Source organism: Octopus bimaculoides, chromosome 4 (assembly GCF_046866305.1).
Source record: "Octopus bimaculoides isolate indiv1 chromosome 4, ASM4686630v1, whole genome shotgun sequence".
Lineage (NCBI taxonomy): Eukaryota > Metazoa > Mollusca > Cephalopoda > Octopoda > Octopodidae > Octopus > Octopus bimaculoides.
Window position 1 is genome coordinate 97,207,349 of NC_142931.1, and position 14,030 is coordinate 97,221,378.

The window sequence follows — 14,030 nt, forward strand, 5'->3', positions numbered from 1 at the left end:
CATAAGGAATTAGAGGATGAACAGAAGTTTAATCTTACAGCTGTTTCGGCCTAGTTTTAGCAAGCCCCATTCTATCCGAATATTCCTTTCCGGAGTGATTATCGGATGACATTTTGAAATGGGGTTACATGCCCGAACCGCTAGCCCTCTTCAGAGATTCACAAAGGGTTTCATACAAATGTAGAGCAAGAGGTAAAAACAGAGGTGTGGTAGAGACCAGAAGAAAAACAACAGCAAAAATAAGATAGAAATAAAAATAAAAAATAGAATTAAAATCAAAATAAAAATAAAAATAAGGGTACAGCAGGAAAAAAAAATAATAATAAAGAATACATAAATGAAAAATGAAGGTATAGCATGTGGGACATGCAAAAATATAAAAAAGATATATGTCAAAAAACCCCTAAAAATACAAGGCACACAAAGAGCCTACAAACATTATAAATAGGTAGCTATAGACACTCCAATGCACATATATATGCGTGGGTTCGTGTGCTCAGCCTTACTCGGATGTCCCCTTACTTCCATGTGTGCATATACAAGTTTTTATAAGCAAACATTCCACCACATACGTTGTTTGTAGCATCAGCGCTATTAGCCGTATCTAGAAAGCTGTAAGTGTTTTTTAGAAAGGAAGTTTTGTTGAGTGTGTGTGTGTCATTTCTATATATATATTGGAAGGTTCTATGTAGAAGTTCATTTTATACAAGTTATTAATGTTCTAGTAGCAATAACAGTGATGGTGACGATTTTGGTGACAACAACCCCTCTCCCATTGATTGCACCTAGTATAGCACTAGTGTAGCAATAATTGGGTACCCTCCCAGCAGTATACTGGATAGATACTATCCCTTAGTGGGTTGAACCCCCAACCCCTAACTCTCTCACGTTATATATATATATATATATATATATATATATATATATATACATATATACATATACGTACACACCTACATACATATATTTTCAAATGCACTCACGCACGCACACACATATACGCAGGTATACGCATATATCTATTCTTTTGTTTCAGTCATTTGACTGCGGCCATGCTGGAGCATCGCCTGTAGTTGAGCAAATCAACCCCAGGACTTATTCTTTGTACGGCTAGTACTTATTCTATCGGACCCCTTTGCTAAACCACTAAGTTACGGGGACGTAAACACACCGGCATCGGTTATCAAGCGAGGTGAGTGTATGTGTGTGTGTGTGTGTGAACTCAGACACACAAACATACACACACACACACACACACACACACACACACACACACACACACACACACACATATATATATATATATATATATACGACGGGCTTCTTTCAGTTTCCGTCTACCAAATCGCCTCACAAGCCTTTGGTCGGCCCGAGGCTATAACAGAAGACACTTGCCCAAGGTGCCACGCAGTGGACTGAACCAGGAAGCATGTAAGCAACCTACTTACCACACAGCCACTCCCACACCTATATGTATATTTATATGTGTGTGTGTGTATATTTATATGTGTGTGTGTGTATATTTATATATATATATAAATATATATATACACACACACACACATATATATATATATACACACAGATATGTATATGAACACACACATATATATATACATAATATAACTTAATATTATAATGTGTATTACTTTTGTTGAAATACCTATTCTTCAATTGTATACCTGAAATATGGTCTTTTGCGACAAAAGCCAACTGTCCGGTTAAATTGAATATATAATCCATATTACCATCAAAATCTGTTCCATTTATTTGATGACATTTATTGGACTCCGTCTTATAAATTGAGTCTTCCAATGATTTTTATTTATATATATTCATACGGAAAGTAAAGGAATCCCTGAAATAAAGTATGATAAAAAAAAACCTTGGAAACCTAGGGAATAATGCCCTAAACCGAAGAAGTATTTTCATCCGGAAAAATATTATATATATATATATATATATATATATATATATATATATATATATATATATATACGCACACATACTCCCCGCAGACACACATGTATACGTATATCCACACATGCACACACGCACGCATATGCTTACACACAAGCACATACACAAGCCTGCATCCCGTTTAGATCTGTGCAACTCTACTGCTTCGTTAGTGTTTGAAGCAGTAACTTTGTTGGTACATTTTATTAATATACAGTTGTATTGTAAGGTTATATATATGAACATATATGAACACCAATATCTGCACACGAGTGTAGATATAGAAAAGCCTGTTTTTACTCTTTAGATAATTCATATATTACATTAATTTAGAAGCTATGCTTTAGTACCTTTTTATTTGCATATTTTAGTGACTAAAGTTGTGTAGCAAAGATATCATGTAAGAACATATATAAATATAACTATGTCTAAGCATAATTAACACAATAAAGCAAATTTTTTGTCTCCTTAGTTAACCAGTCTATTACGTTTTTTTGAAAAGGTTATACTCTAGTTACCTACTGTTGCGTTCTGCAAGTTTCCCATGCGAACGTAGCTAAATACATGTAGCGTTCTCATCTGGCCCTTAGTATAGGTTCCATGGTTGCAGTTCATGAGGTTTTGACTCAGGGGGCCAGTGGGTGGGTGGGTTAATCCGAGTTGTCGTAGTTATGGTTTGTTTCGGTTAGGAATGGTTTACACTGTACTGTGTGAACATGTGTTTAGCTGTTTGCATGCGTCTGGGCAGTCGATCAGCAAATCTAGTCATAATCCGCTCTTTTGTCAATAATATTGACAGCGAAACCTCGGAACGTAGCTGGCATTTCCGGGATAATGTGTTATAGGGGCTCCTGTGTCTAATTATTGACCATCTCAGGTCGTATTTTAGCTTCTCCTCCTTGAGTTGCCAGACGAAATCGGCCAGTGATATTGCGTGTCGTTTAAGGACTTTTTTTTTTAGAAAACTGGCAATGTGGTTTCGATATCTGCTTTGGAGATATCAACCGATGCACCTATATATACGTACGGACCTCCTCTAGTATTTACGGTGCACTTGTACACACATTTCGAGTATTGCATTGGTTACCCAGAGAACATTTCGAACGGTCCTTGCATGAGCATAGTTTGTCAGTTCTTCGTTTGCGTGTGTACAGCCGGTACCTGCCTGGTCGGTTCTATTTACATTCGTGCTCGTGTCTACCTTATTATTTTTATTATTTCTGGGTGTGTTGTTGTTTGAATTGTGCCTATCATGTGTTGGTTAGTAAAGTTCTTTCAGTTGTTTTTTTCTCGGTTGGTTAGTGTTATTGTTCGAGTCATTGTTACTGTGACGCGTTATGTGATTTGCACTGTCTCTAGGGTTGTTATGTGTCTCTGTCAAGTTTCGAGGGCCTATTTTCGATGCTGCCTGCATGTTGTCTTAGTTTTCGATTGTTAATTCTGTGAATGTAGTGCTCCATATTTGACGAATTTGCATACGACAGTTTTACAGTGTGTCGGTTGAATAGCTGGCTGTACGTGCTGTTTTTAGGGAAGCAACGATTGAGTGCAGCGAAGAACTGTTTCCCGATCCCGGATGAGATGTTCGAGTCCAAGATAGCGTTGCACTAGAGGACATCAGGCTTCTTGTATCTCCTATTAGTTTTTTTCTTATCAACAGTTATATTTACAAATGTTTGCAATTCTTATCATGGAAAGTAATTGAAAATTGTAGCAATGTTTCATTCCTTAACCAGACGGGCATATAACAACATAGCTTAAACTCAGAATCTTTAGTGAGGCAGAACTTTATGTATGGACGTACCTGATGAGATCCAGACTTCAAAATGGATGCCACACAAGATGTTGAACGGAGTCCCACTCATAAGGGACAGTAGTAGGATGGGTCAAAACGACCGTTGTACAAAATAAAGATTAATACCAAATCCATCTTCTGGTTACTTAATAAATTATCATTATCTCAACTAACACTACGGAGTTCCTGAAGGAGATCCAACGGAAATATGCCCCGACTGCGGATGACACCGGGTAGCCCAAACTGTGCCAGTGCTCTACTCAACACTTCACCACACTAATCGACATATACCCATATATATATATATATATATATATATATATATATATATATATATATATATATATATATAATATATATATATACACAGAGAGAGAGAGAGAGAGAGAGAGAGAGAGAGAGAGAGAGAGAGAGAGAGAGAGAGAGAAAGGAGTTTTAAAGAAAATAATATTCATTATCACCATCACTCGTGGCACTCAGTCGGTTACGACGACGAGAGTTCCAGTTGATCCGATCAACAGAACAGCCTGCTCGTGAAATTAACGTGCAAATGGCTGAGCACTCCAGACACGTGTACCTTTGATGTAGTTCTCGGGGATATTCAGCGTGACACAGTGTGTGACAAGGCTGGCATTTTGAAATACAGATACAACAGAAACAAGAAGAAAGTGTGAAAGAAAGTTGTAGTGAAAGAGTACAGCAGGGTTTGCTACTACCTCCTGCCGGAGCCTCGTAGAGTTTTAGGTGTTCTAGCTCAGTAAACACTCACAACGCCCGGTCTGGGAATCGAAACCGCGATCTCTCGACCGCGAGTCCGCTGCCCTAACCACTCGGCCATTGCGCCTCCACTCACCATCACTATCATGATCACCACAAACACTACCATCGCTCTCAACACCAACATTACCACCACCATCACCAGCCTCCTCCTCCTCCTCCTCCTCCTCCTCCTCCTCCTCCTCCTCCTCCTCCTCCTCCTCCTCCTCCTCCTCCTCCTCCTCCTCCTCCTCCTCCTCCTCCTCCTCCCACCCCTCCTTCTCTTTATCATGATCATCATCATGATCATCAATATACGTAATACATTAAGGCGGCGAGTTGATAGAAACGTTAGCGCGCTGGGCAAAATGGTTAGCAGTATTTCGTCTGTCTTTACATTTTGAGTTCAAATACCGCTGAGGTCGACTTTACCTTTCATCCTTTTGAAGTCAATGAAATAAGTACCAATTGAGCACTGGAGACGATGTAAACTGCAAGCCTTGTGCCAAAATTTGAAACCAATATACGTAATACATTAACATCTATATCTATCTGGTTTTTAATTCATCATTCTAGGCTCCAGATAAATTTTCATTCACATCCTGTAAATTCCGCATTCGAAAATGTAAAGAATCAACTGGCCGCGTTGTGATGTGGCGTCAATTACACATTGCCAATAGCTTTACTATGGAAGCAGCGTTCAGTGGTTCGGTTCTTGACAGGTAAGATTCTGCTCTGTTACCAGATTGTGCAACGGTGTTTCATTGTTAAGGAAAGAAATTCACACACACGCCTACCCGGATACACTCGCACGTATACATGCATACACGCATTCTCTCTTTCTGTCGTAGCTGACGAACTTGACTTCTTACATGCATACACACACGCGCAACAACACACACACATTTCCTGAGTAAAACACGGTTAAAAAAGACAACCTGCCAGAGGTAAAAAAAAAAAAAAACGACCCGCAACAATTAACAGTAGAAAGTCGATGTTATTGCATTGTGAAATGAGTGGAAGAGATATCGTTTGCCAAGATAGACGGAAAGACAATAGGAAGGAAACAAGCTATGTGTTATTGTCAAAAGTGAAGCATGTTTAACAATGGCGGACAGTTAACCATCCAGATCATCTTTTACAATGTACATGACTTTCATACAAAGTCTTCAGCATTTTGGATGAGACACATCGTATATACTTTTATTGTCGGAATGGGTACATTCTTAGCTGAAAATTTGATCGAGTGTTCTCTCATGGTTGTAGAGAATATTCAATGAGTCTCATAATTCAGTTGTCGTTGAGTTATAAAATGTATACGTCGGTTACTCAATAGGACTCATTATTCAGTTGTGTGGCTAGTTTTCTTTGTCACAAAGTTTTCTGCGCCTCGTTCTGCTCATACTACCCTTCACCAATCTAACAACAACAACAACGACGACATCGACGACGACGACAACAACAGCATCATCATCATTATCAACAACAACATCAACAACAACAACAACAACAACAACAACAACAACTACTACTACTACTACTACTACTACTACTACTACTACTACTACTACTGCTACTACTGCTGCTGCTGCTCCTGCTATTGCTGTTGCTGCTGCTGATATACAAGACTTAGAAAATATACGTAACATACAGAAAATAGATCTACTCGGTATATATTACGTAGATTAGTGCTAACAGAAAATACACAATCCAAATACAGATAAAAAAACAAAACAACAAAAACACTGCACGGTGCACAAAGCAGCGTTTAATTGTGCAGTGAAAATAAACTACTGATATAATAATAACAATGTTGATTAATGGGGATAATAATGGGGATGATATTTGTGAATGTTTCAGAGGACAGAAACCGTGTCACTTCAGTATTGGAGACTATGAAGACATGGGTAAATCACTGTGTATGGCTATTTATAACTTCCATAAGGCCCAGGCTGATGAACGGTAAGTACAATTGTTCATGCAACGACATAGGATATTTAAGTTGAAGGAAGCAGAGATATGTAATGCAGAGGGATTTTGTGAGAGTTGTTGGTCACTGGTTGTATAGGTGACTGAGAAGTAGCTATTTTGGGTGATAGTGTAGAGATGTGCAAGTGTATGTATGGATGTATGGATATTTTTGTGTAAAAATGTATTTATTAAAACATAGGTTTGTTTATATGTTCAAATATGAATGTACTTGTGAATAAGTATGGGAGCATATTTGTGTAGATGTACTTTTTATCTTTATTTTTATTAAAAAAAAAAATATAAGTTAACGTTTAGATGTTTATGTATGTGTAAATATAAATGTGTGTATATGATTGCGTATACAAGTTTATGTGAGTGTGCGTGTCCACATGTGTATGCATGTGTATATGCACGCACGCATGTGTATGTATGTATGTGTGAATGTGTGTGTATATGTATATATATATATATATATATATATATATATATATATATATATATATATATATATATATATATGTATATATATATATATATATATATATATATATATATGTATGTATATGTGTGTGTGTATATGTATGTGTGTGTGTATATATATATATATATATATATATATATATATATATATGTGTGTCTGTGTATGTATCTGTATGTGTGTGTATATGTATGTATATATGTATGTATGTGTATGGATATGTGTACATGTGTATGTATTTGTATAAAACCATATATATATATATATATATATATACGTTATTAAGTTCTGTATGTATGTGGGTGTGTGTATGTATGTATATATAAAACACTTGAGTTATTTTTCTTTTATATGTACACATATATATATATGTGTGTATATATATATGTATATATGTATATATGTATATGTATATGTATTTGTATGTATGTATGTATGTGCATACGTGTGTTTGCGTATGTATTCATGTATGAATATGTATATACGAATCTGTTTATTTGATTAGGTAATAGGCGTAGATGTATAGCTATGTGTATGTGCATGAATATATTTCTATCTATACATGTACGTATATGTAGATGGATACATGTGTGTATATGGGGACACGCACACATGTGTATATTTGTATATGCGTAGGTACGTATGTGCATATGTATAAATGTGGACGTATGAGTGTGTGTATATATACAGGTGTGTATGTATATGTATATATGTGTGTGTGTGTGTATATATATGTGTATATATATGTATACATATGTATATACGGGTGCACATGTGTATGTATGCGTATATGCGCATATATGCATGTATATGTGTGTGTGTGTGTGTATCTGTATGCATGTATATATATGTGTGTGTATGTGTATTTATGTATGCATGTACGCTCTTACGCATTGATTGGTATGTGTTGTCCAACCCACTATCCGGCAGCGTCCAATTCTCTAACGGTTTTTTTCAAATGAATCAAGTCATAACCTTATCCATCTATTGTTTTCATAATCGGTCATAATGTCTTACGTTTAAGATGATTCCCATGCTTTCCCTGATGAGAAGGTTACAATTTTAATATCAAAGATCCCTATGGATCACACAGGTTGTAATCCTTTGAAACATATGTAGGAATAAAGTATGCAATTATAACATGCGTTTTCTCCAATCCTTAAATTCTTAAATAAACTCAAATACCCAAAATTTCAAGGAGTTCCTGCCTTAAAAACAGGAGCTAACCACAGTTATTTTGTGTTCTTTGCTACATTGGTTTCTATTAACCCATTTATTCTATCAGAAGAATTTTTATTCATTAAGATAGAAGAAATACACATAATTATATATATATAGTTATCGCCAAGCCAACATGGCAGTCCCAAAATTAGGACGAAAGCTGCCGTGAATTAGCTCCAAGAAGCCATCGCCTCTAGCTAGCTATGTGACACACGAAACCTGTGTCCTTTATAACCTTCGAACAGGGGAGGTCAGCAGTGTCCCCCTGCTGGTTTGGCATCTACAGACTAGACTAGTTTCAGGGTGTTGCCCCTTGTCAATGCAGAGTAGCCAAGCCTTAGCCAGGCGGCGCTGCTGACTATCTGCTCGAAGGTTATTTATCTAATTTCAGTGGAATCTATCCACTGGTTTTCAGAAATAGAGTTATTAATATTTCTAAGTCTCTCTAAAGGAGACTACGGCAGCGGTACTGGAAATTAATAGTTATCGCCAAGCCAACATGGCAGTCCCAAAATTAGGACGAAAGCTGCCGTGAATTAGCTCCAAGAAGCCATCGCCTCTAGCTAGCTATGTGACACACGAAACCTGTGTCCTTTATAACCTTCGAACAGGGGAGGTCAGCAGTGTCCCCCTGCTGGTTTGGCATCTGCAGACTAGACTAGTTTCAGGGTGTTGCCCCTTGTCAATGCAGAGTAGCCAAGCCTTAGCCAGGCGGCGCTGCTGACTATCTGCTCGAAGGTTATTTATCTAATTTTGGGACTGCCATGTTGGCTTGGCGATAACTATTAATTTCCAGTACCGCTGCCGTAGTCTCCTTTAGAGAGACTTAGAAATATTAATAACTCTATTTCTGAAAACCAGTGGATAGATTCCACTGAAATTAGATAAATAACCTTCGAGCAGATAGTCAGCAGCGCCGCCTGGCTAAGGCTTGGCTACTCTGCATTGACAAGGGGCAACACCCTGAAACTAGTCTAGTCTGCAGATGCCAAACCAGCAGGGGGACACTGCTGACCTCCCCTGTTCGAAGGTTATAAAGGACACAGGTTTCGTGTGTCACATAGCTAGCTAGAGGCGATGGCTTCTTGGAGCTAATTCACGGCAGCTTTCGTCCTAATTTTGGGACTGCCATGTTGGCTTGGCGATAACTATTAATTTCCAGTACCGCTGCCGTAGTCTCCTTTAGAGAGACTTAGAAATATTAATAACTCTATTTATATATATATATATATATATATATATATATATATATATATATATATATATATATATATATATATATATATATACAAGGTTGAGGAGGGTATTGGATTTAACCAAACCCAAAAAGATACAGGTAATACCGAGTAAGTGCTGTATACCGACTAGTTTTGCCCCAGTCGTTGTATGAACAGGATTGGGGATTGTAAGTCGTGTATTAGCGTGTGTATGTATAAATATATAAAAAGATAAAGAGAGCAATGGTAAAGTTGGAAATATATTACTATTGCTCTCATTATCTTTATATATATATATATATATATATATATATATATATATATATATATATATATATATATATATATATATATATATATATATATATATATATATGTATGTATGTATATACATATATGTATATATGTATATGAATATATATATATATATTTACATATTTGTTTTGCAAGATTTTTGATGTGAAATCGTGTGTTGAAACAGATGTTGTTGTACTTGGGGATGGTCATATTGCCAGTTTAGCCAATAAAAACACACGCACTGTATATTTGGTGTTAATTTGCTTCAGCTTTATATTACATTAATCTTAATCTTATTTCGGCCAGAGTTCTTTCGTCACTGTGACGAAAGAACTCTGGCCGAAATAAGATTAAGATTAATGTAATATAAAGCTGAAGCAAATTAACACCAAATATACAGTGCGTGTGTTTTTATTGGCTAAACTGGCAATATGACCATCCCCAAGTACAACAACATATATATATATATTCATATACATATATACATATATATGTATATACATACATACATATATATATATATATATATATATATATATATATATATATATATATATACATATATATGAATATATATACGTATATATATGTATATATATATGTATATATATATGTATATATATATATATATATATATATATATATATATATATATATATATACATGAGCAGAATTTAGGTTAGCTGAAATGTTTGTCACATATTTCAACTGCTAAAGGCAGATACAGTGCAGTTACCGTGGAGAAAAAAATCTCTCTTATGGTAAAAGGTGTGAAAACACAGTTCGTTTGGTGTCGCCATCCCTTAGGAATCTCAGACATCAATGTTTCGAGTTTTTTGACTCGTGTCAATGAGATGTACCTAAAGAGATGATTCTTTATTACGATGATTATACATCACACATAGATGGGACAACACAGGACATTACAAACAAATAGTACGTTTATGAGTTCTTTTTAAAGTGGTTTTAATAATATGATGATGAATGTTATATTTTAAAAATGTACAAGTTTTACAAGTTTACCCTTGGCCATGAAGCCCAATGGCTACACCATACTTTTCTACCATGGATGAGATTAAGTAAGGTCATTCATACCCAACTTCTTTGCCACATCCTTCTATCTTTTCCCGAATATACTTCGCGACAGGCGTCTTTTCTCCCTCCTATTTTGCTCTTCAGATGATATCTGAAGTAATATAGCAAACCAGGTTCAGAGATGAAAATTCCCGTCGCGACTCCTTTCATTCTAGTTTTCCATATACACTCTTTCAATACTGCGACTGTGCATAAAAAACATGCCTAACCTTCCTTAATCGTGAGGTTGTAAGTTCGATTCATGGACCGGGCTGCGTGTTATGTTCTTGAGCAAGACACTTCATTTCACGTTGCTCCAGTTAACTCAGCCGTAGAAATGAGTTGCGACATCACTGGTGTATCGGCCCATTTGCCTTTCCCTTGGATAACATCAGTGAAGAGGAGAGGGAAGGCTGGTATGCATGGACAACTGCTGGCCTTCCACAAACAACCTTGCCAGTATTTGTGCCTCGGAGGGTAACTTTCTAGATGCAATCCCATGGTCATTCATGACCGAAGGGGGTCTCCTATATATATATATATATATATATATATATATATATATATATATATATATATCTGTGTGTGTGTGTGTGTGTGTGTGTGTGTGTGTGTGTGTGTGTGTGTGTGTGTGTGTGTGTGTGTGTGTGAGTGTGTGTGTATTAGTGCATTCAGGGAAATTGTTGTTATAATAGAAATATGTTACAAAAAGAAAATAGAAACTACACGTGGAAATGTAGGGGGAAAGTAAGAAGAAAAATAAACGAAAATGCACATTGGAAATAAAAAAAGTAAAGGCTTTTTATGAAAAGTAACCGTAGATATATACAGTGATATGAACTGAGGTAGGAATAAAAGTCATTATTGTGAATTGTTAAAGAGATTCAAAAGCATACCGGTTTCGTAATGTTACTAATCATTGCTTTGAATGCACACCGATTACTGAACGGTGTCAGGTCTATTACTCCCTGAGTAAAAAGATTATGTATAATGGAGGTAAGTAGTTCTGGATTTGGTGCAATTAGGGTAGATCTAGATCTGTAATGTCAATGGTGTATGGAATGTATTGGGGGTTAGTGGTATTAATTGAAAAGTTAGTAGTGTTCTGTATTATGTCATGTGTTCATATTTAGTGTGGAAGATATTTATTGATGAAAGTTGCCTCGTTATTCATTCTTTGTTGTATTGAGGTGTTCTGTGAACATTGATAGAAGGGAAAAATTAGGAAATTAGGATTAAGATTCCTCGCACACCTTTTTATGTGTCCACTGACCTGTATCTGTCTGTATTGTGGGTGGCGGATTTGTTCTTTGTGGAGAGTGGTTCTTCGACGGAGTGATATTCCTGTTTGGCCAATATACCACACCCTAAGCATGTAATGGCATAGATAAGATTTTCCGAGGCACAAGTGAAATTTGATTTAATCTTAAATATTTCACCTTGTTTAAAGTGGAACTCTGAACCCTCCAAAAGGTGGGGGCAAGTACCACAGTTAGGTTGACCACATTTTTTCACTTTTGGTTCTGTTGTTAATGGATATAGTCTTGCGCTGGTTAATATTTTTTCAATCATTTAGGTTACATTTTGCTTTTGATAATTTTGTGTGAGCCTAAAATTTTGTTCATTGTTTTATCTTTTGTGAGGATGGGTAGATTTTGGATGATAATGTTAATGGCTTCGTTGTTTCTAGGGTTATGTGTGGAGATGTATGGGAGTATTTTTAAGTTTGGTTTAGTATTTCAGTTGACTTCCCTTAATGCTCGTATGTCTACTTCCTTAGATCGTTTAATTCCATCATTTATTAATGATATTGGGTAATGTCTTTTGATTAGAATTGATCTGAGTTCAAGGAGTCTTCGTTCACGAGTATAGGTGTCCGAAACTATGGTACAAATTTTTTTCGCTAGATTATAAGGTATATTAATTTTTATGTGTTTGGCGTGGCATGAATTGAATAATAGGTACTGTTTAGAATCTGTGGGTTTATAGAAGATATCTGTTTCGATGTGGTTATTGACTATTATAATTAGGATGTCAAGAAAAGGGAGTTGTTTGTTGCTGTGCTCCATGGTGAATTGTATGTTGCTATTAATATTGTTGAGCATTATTTTGAAATCGAGGAGTTTGTCCATGCTGTCTTTCCAAAGCATAAATCAATCGTCCAAATACCTCTTCCAGTTCTCCTTTAAATAATAATGAAAAGAAGTACCATATTTTTGTAGTGATGATTGATATATTTTAAGCTCTAGGTAACCCATTACAAGGTTCGCAATCACTGGAGCAGCCCGGGTTCCCATTGCAATTCCACATTTTCTGTCGATAGTAAACTGTATCGAACATGAAATAGTTGTTCAGTAGGATGAATTTGAGTGCTGCGATTATGAATCTGTGGTTGATGCGTCCTGGGATTTCTTGTGGGTATTTTTCTAGCCAGAAGGTGATCGCTTCTATACCATAATCGTATAGGATGTTGGTGTACAAATTCACCACATCGAATGATACTAACAAGGTTCCGTTATTTATTGTCTTCGGGAGGTGGTTAAGCATGTCTAAGTCATCCCTGATGAAGCTTTTCACATATTTTAGTAAGAAGGTTTGAGTAAGATGTCGAGGAAGTAGCTCAAACGGTGGGCTTCACAAGCAGGACCAGCAATGATGGGTCTCAGTTTGAGGTCAGTAGGGGGAGGAACATTAATGTATAGGCTTGGAGAAACTTTGCAAGCTTTACAAATATGTGGATTTTTGTGTATTTTAGGTAATCCGTAGAATAGACTAGGTCTGTATTTAAAATTGGATAAATAGTCAATTTCATGTTTAGTGAGGCCCTTTCCATGTATTTGAAGTAAAAAAGGATAAGTTTTTAAGTGTCTTCTGTTGGTTGTATTGTACTATCATCTCATAGTAAATATTATTTTCCAACATGGAGAGTATTAACTTTTTATAGTACTCTGTGTCCATCACCACTACCGCACTTCCTTTGTCGTCTTCTAGGTCTTCCATTCATTTACATTAAGGTTGGATTTAATTCGTTGTTTTTGTAGGGTATTAAAAGGGAAACTGGTAATGTGTTCACAAAAGCATCAAGTGCTTTATTTCTGCCTTTTGTAGGGCATTATTCACTTTTGTTTTTTACTATTGAGTCATCTTCGCTGGTGTAGTTGTGAAGTGCTTCTGTGAGGTGTAATTTTTGGCAGAAATCCATAGTGTTATCCTTAATTTCATTCGGGTTCGATCTGCGAGGGGTTGGAGTAAACTTTAAACC

At 36.2% G+C, this 14,030-nt stretch overlaps 1 protein-coding gene across 8 annotated transcripts in view; it reads left to right on the forward strand.

The window, feature by feature from the left end:
- The window catches only part of LOC106871658 (uncharacterized), a 312,970-nt gene that overhangs the window by 185,327 nt on the left and 113,613 nt on the right, over positions 1-14,030 (forward strand). For all 8 annotated transcript variants that reach the window (XM_089351062.1, XM_089351064.1, XM_089351066.1 and 5 more), the window contains 2 exons: positions 5,087-5,232; positions 6,371-6,472. In XM_089351062.1, coding sequence (XP_089207188.1) covers positions 5,087-5,232; positions 6,371-6,472 — 248 coding nt within the window. The remainder of the gene's footprint in view (positions 1-5,086; positions 5,233-6,370; positions 6,473-14,030) is intronic.